This window comes from Apiospora hydei, assembly GCF_038363865.1.
Source record: "Apiospora hydei strain CBS 114990 chromosome Unknown utg000004l_segment0_segment0, whole genome shotgun sequence".
Taxonomy (NCBI): Eukaryota; Fungi; Ascomycota; class Sordariomycetes; order Amphisphaeriales; family Apiosporaceae; genus Apiospora; species Apiospora hydei.
This window is the reverse complement of record NW_027117363.1, coordinates 2,818,445-2,840,017: the sequence shown is the minus strand read 5'-3', so window position 1 is coordinate 2,840,017 and position 21,573 is coordinate 2,818,445. Positions and strand designations below refer to the sequence as shown.

Genomic DNA, 21,573 nt, shown 5'->3' with positions numbered 1-21,573 from the left:
CGGCGGCGCTAGGCTCTAGTGTGGGTGCTTAGCTGAGTCTGTAGGTATCCGCCTCTCCAGTGACCGAGATTGGTCCGAAAACTCGGATTGATTGATCTTAGATCTTCGAGTCTGGGGGCACGAAAGGAAGCCCAAAGATAGCCCGGGACAGCTAGATAATGGCCAGCCAGCCCTCGTTTGGCAATTAGAGCAAGTTTCTAGCTCGATCAGACACTCACCCGTCGTGCTACGGACAGAAAAAAGGCATCTGCTCAAGCCCGAGATAAGATAAGAGCAACAGCGGCCGCACCCACTAATCTTCAATCGCTCGAACTTATACTCCGTACTGGAACCTAGAAAAGCAGAGGGGACAAGGGGAGCGGGGAGGATTGGCAGGGATCGATATCCGCGAGAGCCAATGTCTAATGTCTGCAGGCCGTAACAACCAAGTCCAGCAGAGCGGTGTCGTATCGCCAGATCTTTAGCTTCTGTCATGCCGTTAGCTTGCTGCACGCTGGTGACAGGGTGAGGTGATGGCGTGCTGTGTGCTACATGCCATTGCCTCACCAGCCTTGCGGCTATTTCACGCGACTTTTTCTTTTCTTTTCAGCTAGTCTGCTATCGCTTTGCCCGGACTCAAGTTCAAAACTATATCGAAGGTTATCTTTATTATCGTCGCCAAGCAGCAGTGTTATATTCGAACCATCAATGTCGCTGATTCGCCATCGACAGTAGTTTTCGAGTTTGTTTTCTTTCTTTCTTTTCTATCTTTCTTCCTTTTTGGGCTTCGACCCCCCTACGCGATCGTCGTCATGACTTCTGCGGCGGTCCCTCTAGGGGCAAAGACTGCCGGCGAAAAGCAGCCCGATTCGCAGAGCGACAACGTCCACCAAGGCCTCATTGAAGTCGCCGACAATGCGGACCATCTGCAACGCCATCTGGGCAACCGCCAGATCCAGCTGATCGCCGTGGGCGGTACCATTGGTACCGCCCTGTTCGTCTCCATTGGCGGCGGCTTGATGCAGGGCGGCCCGGGCAGCTTGTTCATTGCCTTCACCCTCTACTCGTGCTTCTTGGCATTGGTGAACAATTGTCTCGCCGAGATGGTCATCTATATGCCTGTATCCGGCAGCTTCATCCGTATGGCTTCAAAGTGCGTCAATTCCCCCGTCCGCGACCGAGGCGCAAACTGCAACCGAGGCGTTACCACGAGCCCGGGGACCCATTTTATCTCAACGCGCGATAAACTGACTTGGTGATCATATGTAGATGGGTCGACGACGCTTTCGGCTTCATGGCCGGCTGGAATTTCTTCCTCTATGAGGCCTGCCTCATTCCTTATGAGATTTCTGCCTTGAATCTTGTCTTCACTTTCTGGAGGGACGATATTCCGCCGGCAGCAATTTGCGCTGCCTGCATTGCCTTCTACGCGTGAGCTCCTAGACTTCCTGGTAAATGTTCGACATACTGACCTACTGTCGCAGCATCTTTAACATCGTCGCGGTGAAATACTATGGCGAAGTCGAGTTCTGGCTTTCCTTCGGGAAGCTGCTGCTAATCATAATGCTTTTCTGCTTCACTTTTATTGTTATGGTGGGCGGCAACCCCCAACACGACGCCTTCGGTTTCAGGTACTGGAGAGATCCGGGTTCCTTTGCCGAATACATCTCGAAAGGTGCTCTCGGCAGATTCCAAGGCTTCCTAGGCGCCTTTTTCTCGGCGGCCTTCACAGTCGTCGGGCCCGAGTACTTGGCCATGGTCGCGGGCGAAGCGGAACGACCCAGGACGTACTTGAAGAACGGGTTCAAGACCATGTATTGGCGTTTTGGTACCTTCTTCATTGGAGGAGCTCTCGTACGTATTTGAGCCGTCGGACACATTTTTTGCTCCATTTGCAGCTCGAACGCCGACTGCCCCCTCATCACTCTTCCGCAGTCATGCACACATTTCCGGCGAAAGGGGGATTGCCCGCCTCGGAGGGGCAACACAGTCAACAACTGCTAACCTTTCGATAGTGTGTCGGTATCATTCTACCGTATAATAACGAGAAGCTGCAGAACGCGGGCACCGGAACAGCAGATGGTTCACCTTATGTCATTGCCATGCAGAACATGGGCATTGGCGTGTTCCCGCACATCATCAACGCCTTGATGGTTACCGCCATCTTCAGTGCCGGTAACGCTTACACGTACTGTGCAATGCGCTCTCTGTACAGCATGGCGCTCGATGGCCACGCACCGAAGGTCTTCACCAAGTGCACCAAGAACGGTATTCCGATCTATTGTTTCGTCCTCGTCATGGCTTTCCCGTTTCTCTCCTTCTTGCAGGTCAATAACGACACTGCGCAAGTCGTGACCTGGCTGGCCAACTTGACGGAAGCGTCCCAACTTATCAGCTACATTGTCATGTGTGTGACGTACCTCTTCTTCTACCGCGCGCTCAAGGTCCAAGGCATCGACCGCAGCACGCTCCCCTACGTCGGGTGGTGGCAGCCGTGGTCCGGCTGGATCGGCGGTGGCTCCATGACTACGGTCGTGTGCATCTACGGCTACACGGTCTTCCTCCCCGGTCAGTGGGACCTGGGGACCTTCTTCTCGTACTATACGATGGTCTTCGTCGCTTTCGTGACCTACTTCAGCTGGAAGCTCATCAAGCGGACCAAGATTGTCCTACCTGCTCAGGCCGACCTTGTCTGGGACAAGCCGATCATTGATGCGTACGAAGAGTCTCTGACGGAGCCTCCGACCCGGTTTAGAGATGAAATTAGGAAAATGGCCGGGATGAAGAAACAGAAACATCCCGAAACGGTCGTCGAGAGTTAACCTGAAGACGGATGCTCGGGGATCCTTAAACCAGACAAATAGAGTAATGATACAATATTTTTCAAGTTGTCGGTAGATCAAGGGCATCGTCACTTCGGTTCCAACAGGGCTCAGTATCACGTTTGACCTCCAGAGATGTTGATATGCTTCTTTGATGGTAATCTATTTGACCTCTGCTAAGAACTTCTCCACAGTCACGAGAAACTGTTCCGAATGACGAGCCGTGTGCGTCAGATTCAGGTAGACGAAACCTCTGCGACCAACATAGATGCCTTGCTGTAGCATATCGAAGAAGAAACACTCCCGGAGCACGCTCGCATGAGGGCCGCTAAAGTGAAGCCCAACGGCGCTGCCGAAGCCTGTCGCCTTCAGGCCAGAGAACCCGAACTGCGAACACAGAGCGGCGATCCCGTCACGGATGCCGTCGCTGAGCGCGTTGATGCGGTCGATCTCCGGCTCGGTCACGAGGTCCGCCGCGGCCAGGGCCGCCGTCATGGTGAAGACGTTGTTGTTGAAAGTGCCGGAGTACGCCAGGCGGCGCGAGCCCTCGGTCCGCGAGGGTCGGGTTCGTGGCCGGGGTTAGGATTAGGATTGGTCTCGGGGTCGAACAGGGCCATGATGTCGGCGCGGCCTCCGAACGCGCCAAAGGGCAGGCCGCCGCCGAGGTACTTGCCGAGCGTGGTCATGTCGGGCCGGACGCCGTGGTGGCCCTGGAGGCCGCGGTAGTGCAGGCGGGAGGTGACGACCTCGTCGAAGACGAGGAGGGCGCCCGTCTCGGTGGCGGCGCGGCGCAGGAACGCGAGGAAGTCGCGGCGGGCGGGGACCTGCCCGCCCGCCGCCAGCATCGGCTCCACCAGGATGGCGGCCAGGACGTCGCCGTCCGTCGTCGTCGTCGCGAGGACGGCCCGGGTCGCGTCAATGTCGTTGTACGTGCCGAAGATGAAGTCGTGCGGCAGGTTCAGCGGGTTGGTCCGCGACCCGAAGCTCAGCGTGCCGCCGTGGTACCCGTTGTCGAACACGAGGATCTTTGGCATCCACCCTTCCTTGTTAGTCCAGTCCCCCTCCAACCAAGAGTGCTTCTTGTAGGTCAATCGGGCTCGGGTTCGGGGCCTCTCTCTCTCTTCCTATCTCTCTCTCTCTGACTCACCTTGGTGCGTTTCGTAAACTCCATCGCGGCGGCCAAGGCAAACGTATTGGCCTCGGTGCCCGAGTTGCAAAAGCGGACCCGTTCGATGCTGGGGAACCGGGCCTGGACGCGCCTGGCCAGCTCGGTCTCGCGGCGGGTGGCGCCGCCGAGGTTGAAGCCGACGGACGACGCGGCGCGGGCGACGGCGTCGGCCAGGACCGGGTTCGAGTGGCCGAAGAGGGCCGCCGAGTAGTCCGACACGAGGTCGAGGTACTCGCGCCCGTCGAGCGAGCAGAGGTGCGGGCCCCGGCCGCTCTCGATGTACAGCGGGAACGGGTCGCCGTGGAGGACGGCGCGCGTGTTGCCGCCCGCGAGGGCCGTCTGCGCCTGCTGGTGCGCCGCGAGCGACGACGGGTTCTGGGCCGCGAAGTCCGCCACCAGCGTTGCCAGCTTGCGCTGCAGCACGTCGCTGACTGGTGCTGGTGCTGGCGCTGGTGCTGGCGGCGCCGGTGCTTCTTCGGTCTCGGCCCCGCCTGACTGGAAAGGGCCTTCGCCGTGGCGCTGCTCGACGTAGATGGCGGAGAAGCCGGCGGATCTCAAGAAAGACCCCTTGGAGCCTTTGGGGATCCACAGCAGAGAGCCGGGCTTCAGCTCAAAAGACCGTTGTGCGAGCTCATCTGTAATGACGGCCGTGCCTGGATGTCCCAAGAAGGATCCGGTTATTCAAGGGAACGGAAAGGCGGGAGTTCAATGTCTGGTATGCTTCTTTACCTTTCACGACATATTTCATCTCGTCCCATTCTGCCGCGTACGCCTCGGTGGGGGATTCTCTATCCACCAGGTCCCATATGCCAGCAACTATGGGCGAGCTGGCATCCGGTCTGTTGTTGACTGTAAGCGGGATATTTCCAACCAACTGAGACAGGCCACTCAGAAGGATGAGGGAGCACTCTAAGGTTTACCGGGATCCAACAAGATCGCTGTACGCACCAGTGTCATCCGTGGTGTTGGGGGTCAAACTCCCAGTATCTGCTAACACGACGAGGTTGGGAGACATGTCGGCACGTTCTTACTTGCGGTGGGTAGTAGCAACCGCACCAGCATCCAAGGTAGGCATGCATGATAAGTAGGTGCTGGGCAACGATGTGCGAATCAAACTCAATAGAGAAACGTCCACGTTCCAGGGGAGTGGGGATGGTAAACCGCCGCCGGACAATTAATCATTGCTACCCCAAATCCTATACGCTGGATTGCATGGGGCTATGACCTCCATCTTGTGATCCATGAGTCCAGAAATAGAAGGTGCTGCCGCGACCGATTATTACATCGAACCATACCGAAGGAATCAATTGACAGGTCTGGACAAGGACGATGTGTCTTACTCGAGCAAATAGCCAGACCATCATGCGAAACGTTTATGAGAGAAGCGAGCTCAAGAATAGACCTGGATTCATATTCATGCACCAAATGTTGCGTCTTGAATACCACAGTGTAGTTCTCAATTATCACATATATCTAAGTAATGGCGCTTTCGCAGGCGTGACTGTTTACGAAAAGGCGGGTGCATGTGCTGGGTATCTTGGCGTATCCCACAGCCCCAGTTCGAATGGCATCGAGAGAGACTGGTGGCGGCAGTTCTTATTACAATCATCTGGATGGCTCCAAAGCAGCCTCTATAATTCTTAGACCGGCCAGGACTTTCTCTTCTGAGAACCTTTCCCCAAGTACTTGCAGGCAGATCGGGGCATCCGCGTACGTCTCGGGTGAATCTACGATTCCCGTGTATTAGCGAGAAGACTGGACAACGAGAAGAGAACTGGACACTGATATGGCAAGCAGAAATAGAGCGACAGGGTGGTTGTAGAACGGAACTGGGGAATTGCCTCAACTGCTCGAGTTGCAAACTTACAAAGGTCCCAATTGTACCGGTCGAAGCTGGACAAGGGCTTGAAATCATCGTCCATGTCGGGTTTCGGGTCCTTGGTCGATGTGACATGGCCCACGGGGATCGTGGCACAAGTCCAGTCCAGTAGATTGGAGATGGCTTCGTAAAGCCAGTACTTCATGGTACCGTGGGGTGGTGCAACAGTGCACCCCGATGGCAACACGAAGAGGTCTACCGGCCGCCCCGTGCCAGTGATAGAAAGCGTGTCTTGCCGCCTCCTCAGGATCCGGTGCCGCAGTTCCAAGATCTGGCGTCCCAGCTGGAACAGCTTGCTCGCGCTCAATGCGTCTTCGGGCGCTGCGAGCTCGATTTCCTCCGATATGGGTTCCCCGGACTGGCGGACCAAATCCCGGAAATCGCTTCCGCCCGTCGAATTGAACATTTTCGTCATCATCTTCCACATGTCCTCGGTGCCGTCAAAGAGCTGGACATCCACTACCCGAACCCCGAAGCGCTGCAGAGCCTCTCTGGCCTCCCGCATGCCCCGCTGGATTGGAGGATGCGGCGTGGTGACTCCATCGTTGGCGACGAAGCCAATGCAGAGGCCATCGCCACCGCTCAAGCCAGAGCGCAGTGTGTCTTGGTAAGTGGCCTCGTTCCATGGGAGTCGCTCGCAGGTCGGGTCCCACTCCCGCGATTTCAGAGACAACAGGCTCTTTGTGTACACCTCCAGCCCGTCGATGCTGCGGGACAGAGGACCCGCGACACCGTTGAGCATGTACCCAGCGCTTGATTGTTCCGCGTCGTGGCACGGGAACCTGCCATACGTGGGACAGAGCCCGAACGTGCCGTTGAAGTTGGCAGGTGTCCGGATCGAGCCGGCAATGTCGGTTCCGATGCCCAGGGGGCTGCCGCCAAGGGCTACCAGCGAGCCCTCGCCACCGCTCGACCCCCTGCGGAGAGAGTGGTGTTGTGAGGCGTGCATGTCCTCCCGAAGAGGAAGTTGTGGCACTCGCCCGACATGAGCGACTGGGGTACGTTGGTCTTGCAGTAGAAGACGGCACCCGCGGCCGAGAGACGGCTGACCAGCTCGTCCGAGTGCGGGGGCTTGGCGTCGGCGCGAGCGACAAACCCCAGCGTGGTCGGCATGCCCTCCACATTCATGGCGTCTTTCAAGCTTATCGGCAGCCCGTGGAGAGGCCCGACGGGATGGCCCTTCTCGCGGAGAAAATCATCCAAGTCCGCGGCCCGGCGGAGGCCCCGGTCGAACATGGGGTCGGTCAGAGGATTCGTCAGATGATGCGCTAGGATGGTTCGCGCGATGAAGGAGAGCAGGACTTCTTGGGCCGTCCAGGTCCCAGTCGCCATCTTCCCCAGCAGCTGGCTTGGCATCGACTCTGTTATCTCGAGCTGGCGAGCGCTCAGTTGGCCGCTCATCCGCGGCCAGTCCACAACGTTCGTGACGCTCCCATCAGGCAGGCGAGGGACCGCCGTGCCCAGGGTGCGCTCGGCCCACGTCCTGACGGTCTGCCCCTGTTGGGCCCGGCGCCCGGCGACAACCTCTTTCCACGCACGTCGGAGTCGTAGTCTTGGTCATGGCGTTCTGGTGTCCCTTCCAGCTTCGCGAGAGGGAGAGGGAGAAGGAGAAGGAATATGCATATTCGTAAATGCGAAGGTGGTTCTCCGATTACCGCGCCTCTGCTAGCACGCATAGATGGTCTGTAGCCCGTCGCCTACGACGAGGAACAGTGCATGATGGCCGGCTTGCCAAGCTCTGGTTGATGCCAATATGCATACAGACATACTGCTCGGCAAAGTGCATGTTCCTAAATACACCGACGGGAGGTTTGGCACGGGGCTTTCCTTATCTGGGACAGGGGTTGGCCCACATACGACCCCAGTTGCAAACAGGCCCCCCCCACCTCCGCTTCGATCTGCGGCTCAGTGCCTCCAAGAGGAAGACTGGCCCAGCCAACCGACTCTTTCACTCGAGAGGGCAAGTGCTGCAGTGATGCACCAAAGAAATCACCCCGATCATGTGTACTACTTAGTGTATTGTTGATTCGGCTAATTTGCCCGGCCTCTCGACTTACAAGTATGTCCAAACCGATCGGATAAGATAGAATTTTCGGCTGAACTATTGAAGTGATATATTGGTAGGAGATATGCTTCGAAACGGGTAGCAGTTCCAATCATTGTCAGAGATTGATCTGTTTCGATGCCCGATCGATATTTCCAATCATAGTCGCGGGTGTGAGTTCGTCTTGGCTTTGTACCAGCACTATTATACGATCCCTTAGATGGCTCCGGCATCAGTCACGCTCACATGTTGATTGAAACATCGTTTCCTCGCACCATTAAAGTAAGGGAATAATCAATCCCATCTCGGTGACGACTTGGTGCAGACTGGCATAAGGCTGGTAGGAACTCCCTGGTGTCTCTTGGTGACTGTTCGACGACTGCTTTAGCCCCCAGAGTCTTTGTAGTGCTTCGCGTACAAACTTTGGGTGATCCATCGAGTAAAGCCGCTCGAGCCGTTGGAGCATGGCCAGGATCGCTTAGTCATTTTCGGTTGACCCCGTTCCGCATTCGCACCCCACGACCACGAGGGGCCACAAAAGGGCGTTCCCAATAGATATTCGTGGGATCGAGCCGAGTTGGAGAATGGCCTGGCAGTTGGAAATAATGGCAGTCACGTAGGTGTTCGCCAGCGCCACGCGATCCGCCCTGATCGGCTCCAGGACGTTTGCGCGAAAGCCAAAGCATCTCCAAAGGTACAGGAAGGCGGCCATCCGGAACGTTTCCCAAGCGCTCCGTAGGAGCATGGTGGCGACAGGCGACAGGCCGTGGGGCATTGGTGGCATGCTCCATCGCTTTAGTGACGCCTCGAGCTCCTCACACGAAGAACTATAAACCAGTGGTGCGGCTAGGTACCCCTCCGATTGACTGCTGCGTAGAAGGCCCCTTCTGAGGGCAATGTGCGTGCTATCCTCCACCAGCTCGGCAATGTCGGCGATAATGTTGACAAGGGTCTGAGGATAGCCCATCATGGCCTCCAAAGCTGTCAACTAGCCCATGAGCTGTGCCGAGGTCCGATGAGACATCCATGACGTCCACGCCCTCTGCGAAGGCTGCTCCCGGCCGACCCAAAATGCAGATATATCGTGGTAAGGGCATACACCCATGAGGAAACAGCCGAGGGGAGTGGCTGCGAGCTTGGCCTGGTCTGTTATGCGCACGATGTTGATCATGGCGCGGATGTGCTGGACCATGCAGCCGTCGCACTGGCCCACGGTGAAGAGGCTGAGTATCAGAGACGAAGCCAGGACGCGATGGACCCATTCCATGTCGAAGCAATGGCCCTTGGCTGCATCGATGTCGTTGCGGAGCTGGGACAGAGCCATCTGGTAATGATACAGATCATCGGGCGAGCGAACGGCCGGGCCGGAGCCCAAAGACAGCAAACCGTGTCTTATGGAGGACGACTGCAGACACAGCGGCAAGATCATTCGCAGCAAAGAGGCTTGTCCACGGCGGCCAGGGCACGCCTGCTTCGTCGGATGACTAGGGCGTTCGTTAATCACCATGGGCGCTGGACGGGGACGGAGAACTGACCCCGGCATAAGCTTTGGTTCTCCTCGCCGGAGAGGATGGGCCCTTGGTCCCAAGTAGGACCAAACGCATCCGTCCTGGAAGGGTGTATTGTGTCCGAGCCTGAGGATGAATAAGCCATTAGGTTGTGCGTTGCTGGCTTCGTAGCTGCTGCCTGGGTTCATGTTAGGTGGTTGTTATCGCAGTAACTACATACACTTCTTAGTTGTAGTTGGGTAGGCGTATAAACGACCGAATGCCCTTAATGAGGTGAGGGGCAGCCATTGATTGATACATTGATGTAATCCCATTGGCCAGAAACTTAGGTAGTTCGGGGGTTCGAGCCACTGAACCGATAAGGCACTGTTCATTGAATGTTACAAGAGACGGCAAGTACAGGTGATGCCCCTCTACCCCAATTTCCCCAGAATCCAATCTTGAAAGACTCCAACTTCCAGAGCATTAGCAAGCAAGCAGATGGGTTCGTCGCGTGCCTGCGATCGTTGCTGGCTCTTGGTACGAAGCCCTTCTTCCTCCGACTATGGTCCACCATTTCTGCCCTTCTCTCGCTGAACCCGTCTTTCCACATAGAAAACGCAATGCAATGGTGACATTCCATGCTCCCGATGCCAACGACTCCAGACCGAATGCCTCCATCGGCGACCGCTCCGCCGCCCTGGTCGACCACGCCTTGGGGCCCAAATTGGCCAGCGCTCCAGGACCACGCGGCAACAGAGGCTACCAGACTCCGACTCCCCGGATGAATCGGCTCCCGATGTCCACCAGTCATATGGGGAGACCGATGCTGAGCCGCTAGGGAATGAGGGCAGTCAAAGCCGCGTCGGCCGCCCACTGCTCGAACCAAGGGCTCCGGGCGACTTGGCCAGCCAGCTCGATGACGACACCTACGCTGCCTCTCTCTTGGACGAGGTTGCCGAGCTTGGCCTGGACCCGGGAGTAGCTCGGGATATTCTCCTGCGACTTTTTGAGCGACCAGGAGAGCATGCCATACTAGGCTTGTTATCTGAATTGCCTCCAGAGCTATCGCCATCCTCACTGCTAGATCCGTCCAATCGCCAAGCTCGGGAACTGGCCATGATGCTCCTTGCGGCCGGACTGCAAATGGAGATTGTTCCAATGCCCGCAGACTTGGATGGCCGCGTTGAGTTTCTCATCGATACTTTGCGGATTGAATCTCTCAAGCGGATTCCTATGCTCGCCTGGAAATCTTCTAGCATGAATGTATCTCAGAGTCTGGCGTTGCTGATAGCCAGCTATACCTGGAGCCTGAAGACTGGTATCACCGAAATTGCTTGTCGATGGAACACGATGGCGGGGTTGATTTGGCACGACCTGGCGAGGGTGAGCAACCCAGACTTGTCGCAAACAAAGGCTCTTCAAGTGTTCGTACTCTTCCCGCTATTGTAATCGCAACCCGCTGACTGGGGAGTCGGAGGCGGCCAGAGTTGGAAAAGCCATCGAGCTTCAGCAGGCGTAGGGCAACCCCACCTCTGCTTTGTACTACTTCGACATCACCAGAAGAGTGTAATACTGATCTGTAAGCTACAGCGCCCTTGGTTTGTTACACCACGAACCGCACACCACGGTTGCAAGCTTCCAGCCTCTTGGCGGTAGCCAGCAATACCCAACGCCATGCCGCGAATGGGAATTCACTTCGCCCTCGGCCTCAACACACACTGATTACTTCACACTGTTCTCGCCGTTGATCCAGTAAGCCTCAACGTTGTACTCTTTTCACATCCCCCCTCAAGTAGCCAGGCAGTGGCTTTACTGACCACCGTCCAAGGCCCCTGCAAAAAGTGACTACGGCCCCGCTGGAGCCGAGCGCTTTCGAGGAGGTTCGGGATGGGCTCGAGGTTTACTTCCTCCAGTTTCCTGTTTCGCTACTCGAATATCAATCCCTAGAGTTTGCATATCAGGCCGAGGCTATGGTCTGGTTCCACGGCATTTTAATCTTGACATGTACGTTGCAGCCCATGACGTGGTGTCCACAACTCTCAGCTCAAAGCTAATCATCGAACTGCCAGATGTTCACCGAGATCTTTTTGGGCTTCTGGAAAACAATTTGCTCAGCTCGACTCTCGAGTTTTTCTCGGCATTTGATCACTCGATTTTGTTGGGGGAGGTATGAAATACTCGGCATCGGCGCGTGCCTCTCTTCTCGCGTGTCTACCGCTAACCGGGCCTAGGCTCTCCCAACCCTGCAGCTTCTTGACTCGAAGTGCCAAACGCTGTCAGCGGCAACCGTTTTCTTTATCCTGCTTTCGTCTGTCATCACATGCGTAGCGTTGAGGGAATTCCATGAAAGTTACGATCCGCAGGGCCCAGAAGGCATCAGGGTCGGCGCTCCACCAACACTTCTGGACTCGGCCGAACGTCATCTGCAGCTACTTGACTCCTTGATCCGCGGGACCAGATTCGATTCGAGTCTCTTTAACCATGTATACGATTGTCTCTAAAGCTTGACTAGCAGCCTGACTCTAGACTCTTCCATCACTTTGCACCAGGCAATGGCTGGCTTGGAGTCTTATCAGTGGTTCGCAGGAGGGCATGGGGTCCTCCCATCGTCGAACAGGCCCGCCGAAGACGACTGGCTTCGAACCGAGCATCAGCTCTTCAGGTCTAAGGTATTAAACGACCGCGGTGAACGGATATCCGCCATACAGAGGCTCTGTTCGCCGTCCGCCCGTATATGTCGCCCTGGCTGCTTCGAAATGAGCATAGAGTTGTTCTAGTTCATACTCTCGGGGTTAAGACTCAAAACTCACCTTTCCGCATCGTCGGCTGTAGCTGCTGTCAATTAATTACGCGAAATGAAATCACTGCACTGAAGTTTTATTGCTCTGGGCTTGGGCAACTGTTTGCCTTGATGGAATGCAGATTCGGTTGAAGATCTCATTTACGTTGTAGTTGCCCCTTCCTCCCGCCTTTCCTCCGAAGGCCGGGCTACCTCGTCTCTGAGGAAGGCCCGTGGGAACCACTCGGGTACACTGAGATCCTCGTCGCCGCGGAGGTAAGCTAAGACCATGTCGGCCACCACCGACGAACAAGCAAAACACCTGGTCATCCCTTCTCCGTTGTGGCCGACCGACGCGAATTCCCCAGGACTATTCTTGATCGGCCTGCCAACGATGCTTGCTCCATCGGCAGTGAACCCCTGAATGCCGGTCCAGTCATACTTGACGTACTGTCCGACGTTACCGCCGGGGAACCATGTACCAAACGTCTTCTGGAGGAACTGATACATTTCTTGCCTTACCGCATGGTCGTCTGGAAGCGTGGCGCAGTCGTCATACTTGTTCATGCTTTCTGCTGTGGCGAGCCCGTAGAGAAAGGGACCACCTTGAGGTCGCTGTTGGATCCAGTGCCAGAAGTCGGCGTATCCGAATCCCAGATTTAGCTGAGGGGCAGCAGCCGCCTGGGTGCTCGGCGGCGGTTGGACGCCGAGCATATGGGCCATGCAGCCAACGACACCCCGCTTCCCCCGTAAGGACGGCACCAGATGGCTTGCATAGCCATTGGTCGCGTGCAGGACCACCTTGGCCTTCAGAGTTCGCCCAGTGTCGGTGGTGACCACGTAGCGCGGCGACGAGCCCTCCATGGTCTTTGTGACACTCGTTACGGGCGTATGGGGGTGGAGGGAGAGCGACGACGGCATTCGCTCGAGGGCAGCCTCGAAAAGCACACTGACGAGTTTCCTGGGGTAGATGGTCCCGGACTTTGCCAGGTAGGAAGCGCCGTACTGGGCTGCTTCGGGGGTATGGGTAGTTTCTGTTGCGAACACATCACGTTAGCCGAAGCCTGCGCAGCAACGCAGAGGAGAGGGGAAGGGTCTGTCTCTCTCTCCCTCCCTCCCTCTCACCTTCAACACGTCTTCGGGGGTGAGCGTGCAGCATTCCGCCTTGTAGCCCTGCTCGCGGGCATAGGCCAGATCGTCGCGGAATTTGCGGCGTTCCTCATCGTCCGCGAAGACGACGATGGTGCCGTCGAGGCGGAGATCGACCCGGTCTGCCGCGCCGAGCCGATCGAGGCACTCGAGCAGCATGTCCCGGCTCTTGAGCATCAGGCACCGGATGCGCAGGGCGTCGGCGGCGCCAAAGGTGGCCGCCAGCGCGCGGTAGTCGAAGACCTCGGGGCGGCCGATGTGGCCCCCGCTGCGGCCCGTGGCGCCGGAGCTGAGGCCGCGCGCCTCGAGGACGGCGACGCGCAGGTCGGGCCGCTCCTGGGCGAGACGGTAGGCCGCGACGGCGCCCGTGATGCCGGAGCCGATGATGGCGACGTCTGCCTCGGCGGGGGGCGCGGCGTCGGCGAAACGGGTGTCTAGTTCGATGGGGAAGTTGTCGATCCAGTAGTACCGGGCATCCTCGGCTGTTTGGGGGAACTGGGCCGGGGACGGGACGGGGTGATCGTGGTCCATGGCGTCCAGTAGGGCGTTGGCGCTGAAGGCGCTGGGGTCGGGGGCTTGGGACATTGTGTGCGTGCGGGCGACGGCCAATGGCAATGGTCCTTCGGGGGTACAGCAAACAGCTTGGCGGATACCGCAGTCAACAAAACGTGGTGGACAATCAGTCAGTCAATCTTTCTCACAAGAAGCAAGAAACGCCACTTTTGAAGGCCTTTTCCAGAATACCGTCCCGTCCCGCCGAACTTCGATGACAGAATGGAACTACCGATCTTGGGTGCCAGTATTAGCGAACATGTCCAGATGTATGAACGAACGAACAATCAGTGTCTTGGCGCCGGAGAAGTACCTACGTACTATAGATACGTTCATCGCGCTCCACTAGGCCGGGGGTCACCAGATCGACACTCCACCATAAATAGGCCGTCGGTGCATTTTGATTTTCCAAATAGAGGATAGGAACTTGATGACAGCCAGCCTCTGCCTGTCCCCAAGTAAGTCCGCCCCATATTCACCTACGCGCAAACTGGGGAGCATGTACGTGACAGTTAACCCTGCATTGGCGTCAGAGGTCTCCCAGCTGCCCTGTCGACAGCTCAAGATGGGGGAGGGCGTGGTAAGCATTGGGATAGTCTACGACAGCGAGAAAGGTGCTCAGTTTCCACTCTCAATTAGGCAGGTGTCAATGGGCCCGCGCGTTTGATTCCAGTGCCTCGTGCGACACATCTCGAGTCTTGGTCCATGGGCCTAGCTACAAGGCCGCCTTGTAGGAGATCGTGTTGGTCTGGAACCGCGGAGTCAAAGGACGGACATCGATGCGCGAACAGCCTGGCTCCGTCTCCCTGCCGCCGAACAGATCGTCGACCATGACTCGCCCCGCATTGCTCGCCTCCCTGCTGTACTTGTAGTCCTTCTTTCTCCGATATGATCGTGATCTTGGCTGGCCCATCTGTGACAAGAGGCTGGTATTTGGAGAGAGATAGGGGCCTCCCCGCCCCGTCCATCAATTAAGCCGTCAGGTAATTGAATCGGACCCCCTGGCCACGGACACGGCGAGTTTTGTACGGCGCCAAGGTCCTTCGATGGAGGATTCTGGTTCTACTTACGTACTTAGTTGGTTATCTTCTCGATCCCCTCCCTACTTGCCCGTTAAACCTGGCTTGCTTCCACATGCTAGGTACCATTGATTGAACCTGTCTTTCCCCCCGGCCCACAAATGACGTCAATGGAAGTCGAGATTACTGCGCCCAATGGCCACACTTGGAAGCAGCCTATAGGCCTTTTCATCAATAATGAATTTGTCAAGCCGCGAGATGCCAACACCATGGCCGCGGTGAACCCGGCGTAAGTATTGCACGGATACCCCGAAACCATAGGTGATGCCCTGTGCCTAACCCTCTTCTTCTTCTTCTCCTCCTTTAGCACCGAGGAAGTCATCGCGGATGTTTATCTTGCTGGCGAGGCGGACCTCGATAATGCAGTCCAGGCCGCCTCCGACGCGCTCGCGAGCCCGGACTGGAAAGACCTGTCCGGGACTGACAGGGGTAAGCTCATGAGCCGGCTAGCGACGCTCATGGAGGCCCATGCCGAGACGCTGGCCGCCATCGAGTCCATAAACACCGGCAAGGCGTACCGCGCCGCGCTCGAGGGCGACGTCGCGGACGCCATCGACATCGTCCGGTACTACGCCGGCTACGCGGACAAGAGCTTCGGCCAGGTCGTCGACGTCAGCGGCGCCGCCCACCACAAGCTCGCCTACACCGTCAAGGAGCCCGTCGGCGTCTGCGGGCTCATCGTGCCGTGGAACTTCCCGCTCAACACGGCCGTCACCAAGCTCGCGCCCGCCCTGTGCTGCGGCAACGCCGTCGTCCTCAAGCCGTCCGAGCTCACGCCGCTCTCCGTCCTCTACCTGGCGAGCCTCGCGCGCGAGGCCGGCTTCCCGCCGGGCGTCATCAACGTACTCAACGGGCTGGGCCCCGCCGTCGGCGCCGCCATGGCCGCGCACGCGCGCGTCGCCGGCCTCTCCTTCACCGGCAGCACGCGCGTCGGCCAGGAGCTCCTGCGGCTCGCCGGCGGCAGCAGCCGCATGAAGCAGGTCACGCTCGAAACGGGCGGCAAGTCGCCCCTCGTCGTCTTCGAGGACGCCGACCTGGGCCTGGCCGCGCAGTGGGCCCACATGGGCTTCACGTACAACCAGGGCGAGCTCTGCACGGCGACGACGCGCATCCTGGTCCAGGACGGCGTCTACGACCGCTTCCTCGAGGCCCTGGTCGAGACGACGAGGAGATACCCCGTCGGCCAGCCCTTTGACGAGGAGACGTACCTGGGCCCCCTGGTGGGCAAAGACCACTACGACAGGGTGATGGGCTACATTGCGCTGGGCAAGGAAGAGGGCGCCCGCGAGATCCTCGGCGGCGGCGCCAAGGAGGGCTTCGCAAAGGGCTTATTCGTCGAGCCGACCATCTTTGTCGACGTGGAGCCCTCGATGCGCATCTACCGCGAAGAGATCTTCGGGCCCTGCGCCGTCGTGCTGCGGTTCCGCGACGAAGAGGAAGCCGTCCGGCTGGCCAACGACTCCATCTACGGCCTCGGCAGCGCCCTCTTCACGGAGAACGTGGGCAAGGCGCACAGGGTGGCCCGCAGGATCGAGGCGGGCATGGTGTGGGTGAACAGCAGCCAGGACTCCGACTTCCGCGTCCCGTTCGGCGGGGTGAAGCAGAGTGGCGTGGGCAGGGAGCTGGGGGAGGCGGGCCTGTCGGCGTACTATAATATCAAGGCGATCCACGTAAACGTTGGCTCTGTGCCACCAATGTGATCACTCGTGGTCTAATCAGGTACGGGAATAGGACCCGAAGAATAATAAAAACATGTGTTGGCTTTTCATGGGTATCCTCCACCCTAATCATGATGATAAAAACAGTCAGTTAGTCCTGGTATTCTGCAGAATGCATCCCTATTATGATAAGGTTTCGCAAGTTCGGTCTGTCATAACGATACATAACTTCTGCCCCCTTCCTTTATGGTAATTATGCGATATGCTCCATAAGTTCCATGTCTATAGGCTCTTTTAACCGTTCTTTCAAGTCGAAATACGGTGCTGGAATCCGAGAGTCCATCGCCTCTGCCAAGAACTGCTCGCAAAACCCTTTGCAGGTCAGAAAGATGCGCGCCATTCCTGCAGAGTGGGAGAGAGAGAGAGAGAGAGAGGTACAAAGGTCAGCCATCATCGCTCAGTTAGGGGGTGTGATTTTCGTCCTTGATTAACATACCATGTCCGTGATAGCCACCACACAAATACTGTCCCTGCTTTCCAGGCAGCTCTCCGACGAACGGAAGCAAGTCTTTACTGAGACCCATGACCCCAGACCAAGCAAAAGCCACTTCTTGGGTAGAGTAATCCCTGCCTTTGGTCTTCCTGGACTATTCCCAGCCCTTGAAGTGCTTAGCCGGCGCCTTCTTGATGTATGCTTGAACCTCGGCCACATTGGTCGCGTCATCGCAGTCGCCGAACCCGCCCGTGAGGCCATCGGGATGGGCGATCTCGCCTCCGCCCCAGATGAGATACTTCTGGGGACCCGGGCGCTGGATGAGGTAGTCGTAGTCTTCGTCGTCGACGAATGCAAAAGAGGTCGAGAGCGGCTGCTCCTGGTAGGCCGGGGGCGGGACAATGGCCGCAACGTGGCCCTTCAGGGGGATGATGCGCCCTTGCAGCTCGGGCAGCAGATGCGGCGAGTATTCGTTGGTGGCATGGACGGCCTTGGAGGCGATGACGTCGCCGCGGCCGGTGGATACTTTCCAAGCGCCTGAGTCGCCGTCGGCGGAGATGCCGGTGACGGGCGTGTTGGTCTGCAGCTGCAGCCCCAGGTCGATGCTCTTGCGCAAGACGGCCACGGCAAGCTTGTAGGGCCAAAGGCTCGCAGCCGGGAAGGTGATGGCCCCGTAACAGCTCCTGACGCGAAGTTGACCCTCGGCTTCCGCCCGGTCGAGAAGGGAGATCTCGGAGACGTCGCCGCCGGCTTCTTGGAAGCCGCGATACGACGCCAGGCCCGACTGCCATGATTTCTCCGACATGAAAACGTCCGCAGCTCGATACTCGACCAAGTCGACTTGGTTGCCCAGGTTGTTCTCGTGGATGAATGCCACGGTCTCTCGGTAATTGGCGGCCTCGAAGGCGCACTGGGCCTTGGCAACCTGCTGGCCATGCACGAGAGAATACGAAGCAAACCCACGGTAACAGTCGAGCTTGATATGGCCTCCTGGACATTGGTTTGTTGACGTTAGCGTCCTGGTCTTTTCCCTGTCGGAATGACGGCGTTCGTATCTTGGGCAACGTGGATGGGATGACTTGCCATTCCTCCCGGTTGCACCACTGGCTGCCCTGCGAGCTTCGAGGATCACTACCGTTTTTGGCTTGTTCGGCGAGGCGGAACTTAACAGGCGATGGGCAATGAAAGCCCCAGTCAAGCCAGAGCCGATAATGACGACGTCTGCCCGAGCAGGCAAGTCGGCGCTGGAGGCCGAGGAGGCATTTGGTCAGTAATCGCTAAGGGCATCTTCAGTCTGTTGTGCAGGCAGCAGCGGGCTTACGATTGGTAGTTGCTTATCAAAGGGTCAGGGGCGCTCTGCCAGAAGGACTCGGTAGGGTTTTGGACGGGCATAGTCGCCCCGAAGTTTAACTGGGTTTGCATGATGATGACTCTGAATATATCCGGGCCTATGGGTGTAGTGGTAGTCTTTGGGTCCTCGTAGAACGGGCTCGCGACTGCGCAGTATAAGGGAGGGATGTTGAGGATGCTGCCGCGTGTGAGTTGTGGCTCGAGACTGGCTACAGGTTACCTGGTGTGCCAGCCATAGGCGCAGTGACATTTGCAGTGTCGTTCCTCGCCGGAGACGTCTGGCGGTCTCTCCTTGTGCGAACTTTTGTCGTATCACCCAAACGCGGCCTGCAGGCTGGCTTTGCGGGGAAACGGCCCCAGTCATCTGCATATGCTGCCTTATCTTGGCCGAGTGCGACTGAACTACTGACTTACTTAGCATGGAGAATGCATGTGGACAGGGGTTTTGTTTAGTTAGTATGAGTCGCTAGCTGGCCAATCAGATGGGAAAGAACCCACCGACGGATATGCAGCATGCCAATCTTGATCTTGATCTTGATAGGAGCCGGATGGCGGCCAGACTGGAGAACGAGACTAGACATGCCGAGATAGGTACGTCGGCCACCAATCCTGTAATACAGGGGGTCACCATGTTGACGACAGTCCATCCCCCAGCACCACCCTGCATGATAGCAGCTCCGGGAAACCCAGATAGTCAGCTGGGCATATAGTCGCCAGCCCAAGACATGATGAGGGAAAGTCGGATCTCTTTGCAGCATTGGATTACCATTATTCTCAGTAATTACACACATACAGACTGTCACGCTTTACATCGGATTCGCAAGCGACACGGTCATGGCGTCTTCGATCAAGGACGCCCAAGATGTCGACAACAAGAACTTATTGGGCAGGACACAGTCGCACATCCCCGACCTGGTGGAAGATACCATCGTCCAGGACTTCGGCTATGAGCCCGCTTACCGCAGAGTGTTTAGTTCCTTGGGCAGCATGTCCCTCACGCTGGCCATGGCATCGTAAGTTCTCGTTCGATGTTTGCATCGATGATGCAGAGGTACTCACAAACATGCGCCTGCCTAGGCCCATGTGCGGCGTCTTCGTCGCCGTGAATTACCAGATCACCTACGGTGGGTACTGGGGCCTGACATGGTATGTTTGATAGCCCGTCGGGTTTCGAATCTTCAAGCGCCCGAAACTGATGACCCGAGACCCAGGGGCTGGCTCGTCCCTGCCCTTCTCTTCCTCCCGTGGGCCCTCACGACGGCCGAGTTCTGCTCGGCGATGCCGGTCAACGGCGCCAACTACTGGTGGACGGCCGCCCTGGCCCCGCCGTCGATATCCCGGCCCATCTCCTTCATCGCCGGCATGGCCAACGTCATGAACGCCCTCACCAGCATCGCCAGCATGGCCTGGGCCTCTTCCTCCGCCCTGTGCACCATCATCTCCCTGTACAACGGCTGGGAGCCGACCAATGCCGTCATGTTCGGCATCGCGTGGGCCCTCTGTCTCTTGTGGTTCGTCATGGCCAGCATGAAGATGGCCAATGCGAGTCAGCTCTACATCGGCTCGGGTGCGTTCTTTTCTTTCTCTTTTCTTTCCTTTCTCCTCGTCTGGCCAGGCTAGCTGCTGTTGTGGCTCCTGTGGCCGACTTGACGGGTGTATTCTAATCTTGTTGCGAGTGTAGCGTCCATCGTCCTCATCACTTCCGTCGTATTCTTCATAGCGCTGCCCGTGTCCCAGTCCGTCCAGGCCGTCCCGTTCGCCCCGGCCTCCAGAGTATTCGGCGAGTACGCAAACTTCAGCGACTGGAACGAGCCCGTCGCCGTGCCCATGACCTGGTTCACCGCCGCCTGGGTCATCACGGGCTGGAACGCCGCCTCCGCCGTGGCCGAGGAAACCCACAACGCGCGAATCGTCGCCCCGCGCTCCATCGTCACGACCTACTGTCTCATGTCCGTCATGGGGTTCCTGGTGTGCGTGTTGCTGGCCTTCTGCATCCCGGACATCGAGGCGGCGGCCCTCGATCCCTCGTGAGTTGATCTACCCACCATACCACGCCAGCATTGTCGATGCCGGTTGCATAATTCGTGATGGAAGTCATCATTCATCCGTTACTAACGACCCGTACTACCTAAATACAGGGGGTTCCCAGCCCTCGCCCTCCTAATCGAGCGCTGGGGCCGCAACGCCGGCGTGGCCTTCCTCCTCGTCATCTTCCTCAACACCGCCATCGGCGGCGGCGCCGTCCTCGTCATGATGTCGTGCCAGACGGCCGCCTTCGCGCGCGACGGCGGGCTGCTGTGCAACGCGCAGCTCAGCCGGATCTCGCCACGCAGCAACATGCCGGTCCACACGTGCGTGCTCCTGACCGGCGGCGGCATGCTGATGCTGTGCCTGGCCTTCTCGCCCGTGGCCTCGGGCACCATCTACTCGCTCGACGTCATCGCCGTCATGGTCCTGTATGCGCTGCCCATGGCCTTCCGCATCCTGGACGCGGGCGAGGGCGGGCGTCGCTGGGTGCCGGGCCCGTGGAACTACGGCCGACTCAGCGTCCCGATCCACGTCGTCGGCCTGGTGACGGTGCTGTACATGACCGTTTTGGAATGCTTCCCGCCCGAGGCCCACTGGACCGCGGCGACGCTCAACTACAACTGGGCCGTGTTGATAGGGGCTGTTATGCTATCCGCGGTCATGTGGTTTGCTCATGGAACGCACTCTTACAAAGGACCAGACCAAGAGATGCTCGCCGCTTGGAGAAGCCACCAGATCACGCAAGGCGTCGATACTATTATTGATGGAATACGGCCGTGAAACACTCATGTTGAGTAGATGGCGGAGAGCATCATGATCACTGTTCTGCAGATTTCTTACTCTTGGATACTGAATATGCTTAAGAGAAAGCGGCCCAATCTTTGATCTTATTATTTTTCTAGTGTAACAACACGGCAGGTTACTTTCCACCATCGGGTCCAACACTGTCTTCTTACATTAAATCTTGTGGTTCTGTTCTGCGCGGTGTGTAACTATGAGTAAACAAACAGTAAAGCCGCTCGACCTAATCTGAAAACCAAAAGAGTAAACAATTCTCTTCTCTCCTATCGGGCTTGTAAAAACCAATGCTCTACAAAATATTT

General features: G+C 57.5%; 11 protein-coding genes across 11 annotated transcripts; 4 read left to right on the top strand and 7 right to left on the bottom strand.

Moving 5' to 3' along the window:
- Positions 1-791: 791 nt before the first annotated feature.
- On the top strand, positions 792-2,801 carry PG997_003405 (uncharacterized protein; the record flags this gene model as incomplete). Its single annotated transcript, XM_066807720.1, has 4 exons — positions 792-1,132; positions 1,249-1,410; positions 1,464-1,833; positions 1,995-2,801. 4 exons carry the CDS (start codon positions 792-794, stop codon positions 2,799-2,801), a joined length of 1,680 nt encoding a protein of 559 aa, XP_066671338.1.
- A 162-nt stretch (positions 2,802-2,963) lies between these two features.
- PG997_003404 (uncharacterized protein) lies at positions 2,964-4,984 on the bottom strand (the record flags this gene model as incomplete). Its single annotated transcript, XM_066807719.1, has 5 exons — positions 2,964-3,347; positions 3,416-3,826; positions 3,949-4,622; positions 4,699-4,808; positions 4,890-4,984. 5 exons carry the CDS (start codon positions 4,982-4,984, stop codon positions 2,964-2,966), a joined length of 1,674 nt encoding a protein of 557 aa, XP_066671337.1.
- A 728-nt stretch (positions 4,985-5,712) lies between these two features.
- PG997_003403 (general amidase) lies at positions 5,713-7,634 on the bottom strand (the record flags this gene model as incomplete). Its single annotated transcript, XM_066807718.1, has 4 exons — positions 5,713-5,750; positions 5,837-6,765; positions 6,825-7,400; positions 7,618-7,634. The coding sequence occupies 4 exons, from the start codon at positions 7,632-7,634 to the stop codon at positions 5,713-5,715; spliced, it is 1,560 nt and encodes a 519-aa protein (XP_066671336.1).
- A 736-nt stretch (positions 7,635-8,370) lies between these two features.
- Positions 8,371-8,859, bottom strand: PG997_003402 (uncharacterized protein; the record flags this gene model as incomplete). The annotated part of the gene is made up of 1 exon (XM_066807717.1): positions 8,371-8,859. The coding sequence occupies one exon, from the start codon at positions 8,857-8,859 to the stop codon at positions 8,371-8,373; it is 489 nt and encodes a 162-aa protein (XP_066671335.1).
- A 21-nt stretch (positions 8,860-8,880) lies between these two features.
- PG997_003401 (uncharacterized protein) lies at positions 8,881-9,399 on the bottom strand (the record flags this gene model as incomplete). The annotated part of the gene is made up of 1 exon (XM_066807716.1): positions 8,881-9,399. The coding sequence occupies one exon, from the start codon at positions 9,397-9,399 to the stop codon at positions 8,881-8,883; it is 519 nt and encodes a 172-aa protein (XP_066671334.1).
- A 481-nt stretch (positions 9,400-9,880) lies between these two features.
- Positions 9,881-11,639, top strand: PG997_003400 (uncharacterized protein; the record flags this gene model as incomplete). Its single annotated transcript, XM_066807715.1, has 5 exons — positions 9,881-9,919; positions 10,046-10,806; positions 10,973-11,134; positions 11,211-11,386; positions 11,614-11,639. 5 exons carry the CDS (start codon positions 9,881-9,883, stop codon positions 11,637-11,639), a joined length of 1,164 nt encoding a protein of 387 aa, XP_066671333.1.
- A 684-nt stretch (positions 11,640-12,323) lies between these two features.
- On the bottom strand, positions 12,324-13,895 carry PG997_003399 (FAD dependent oxidoreductase; the record flags this gene model as incomplete). Its single annotated transcript, XM_066807714.1, has 2 exons — positions 12,324-13,166; positions 13,287-13,895. The coding sequence occupies 2 exons, from the start codon at positions 13,893-13,895 to the stop codon at positions 12,324-12,326; spliced, it is 1,452 nt and encodes a 483-aa protein (XP_066671332.1).
- A 682-nt stretch (positions 13,896-14,577) lies between these two features.
- PG997_003398 (uncharacterized protein) lies at positions 14,578-14,775 on the bottom strand (the record flags this gene model as incomplete). Its single annotated transcript, XM_066807713.1, has 1 exon — positions 14,578-14,775. One exon carries the CDS (start codon positions 14,773-14,775, stop codon positions 14,578-14,580), a length of 198 nt encoding a protein of 65 aa, XP_066671331.1.
- Positions 14,776-15,051: 276 nt separating this feature from the next.
- On the top strand, positions 15,052-16,641 carry PG997_003397 (aldehyde dehydrogenase domain-containing protein; the record flags this gene model as incomplete). The annotated part of the gene is made up of 2 exons (XM_066807712.1): positions 15,052-15,170; positions 15,249-16,641. 2 exons carry the CDS (start codon positions 15,052-15,054, stop codon positions 16,639-16,641), a joined length of 1,512 nt encoding a protein of 503 aa, XP_066671330.1.
- A 605-nt stretch (positions 16,642-17,246) lies between these two features.
- Positions 17,247-18,514, bottom strand: PG997_003396 (uncharacterized protein; the record flags this gene model as incomplete). Its single annotated transcript, XM_066807711.1, has 2 exons — positions 17,247-18,336; positions 18,414-18,514. 2 exons carry the CDS (start codon positions 18,512-18,514, stop codon positions 17,247-17,249), a joined length of 1,191 nt encoding a protein of 396 aa, XP_066671329.1.
- Positions 18,515-18,948: 434 nt separating this feature from the next.
- Positions 18,949-21,250, top strand: PG997_003395 (uncharacterized protein; the record flags this gene model as incomplete). Its single annotated transcript, XM_066807710.1, has 6 exons — positions 18,949-19,033; positions 19,221-19,455; positions 19,520-19,588; positions 19,654-20,009; positions 20,124-20,469; positions 20,581-21,250. 6 exons carry the CDS (start codon positions 18,949-18,951, stop codon positions 21,248-21,250), a joined length of 1,761 nt encoding a protein of 586 aa, XP_066671328.1.
- Between the last annotated feature and the right edge of the window lie 323 nt (positions 21,251-21,573).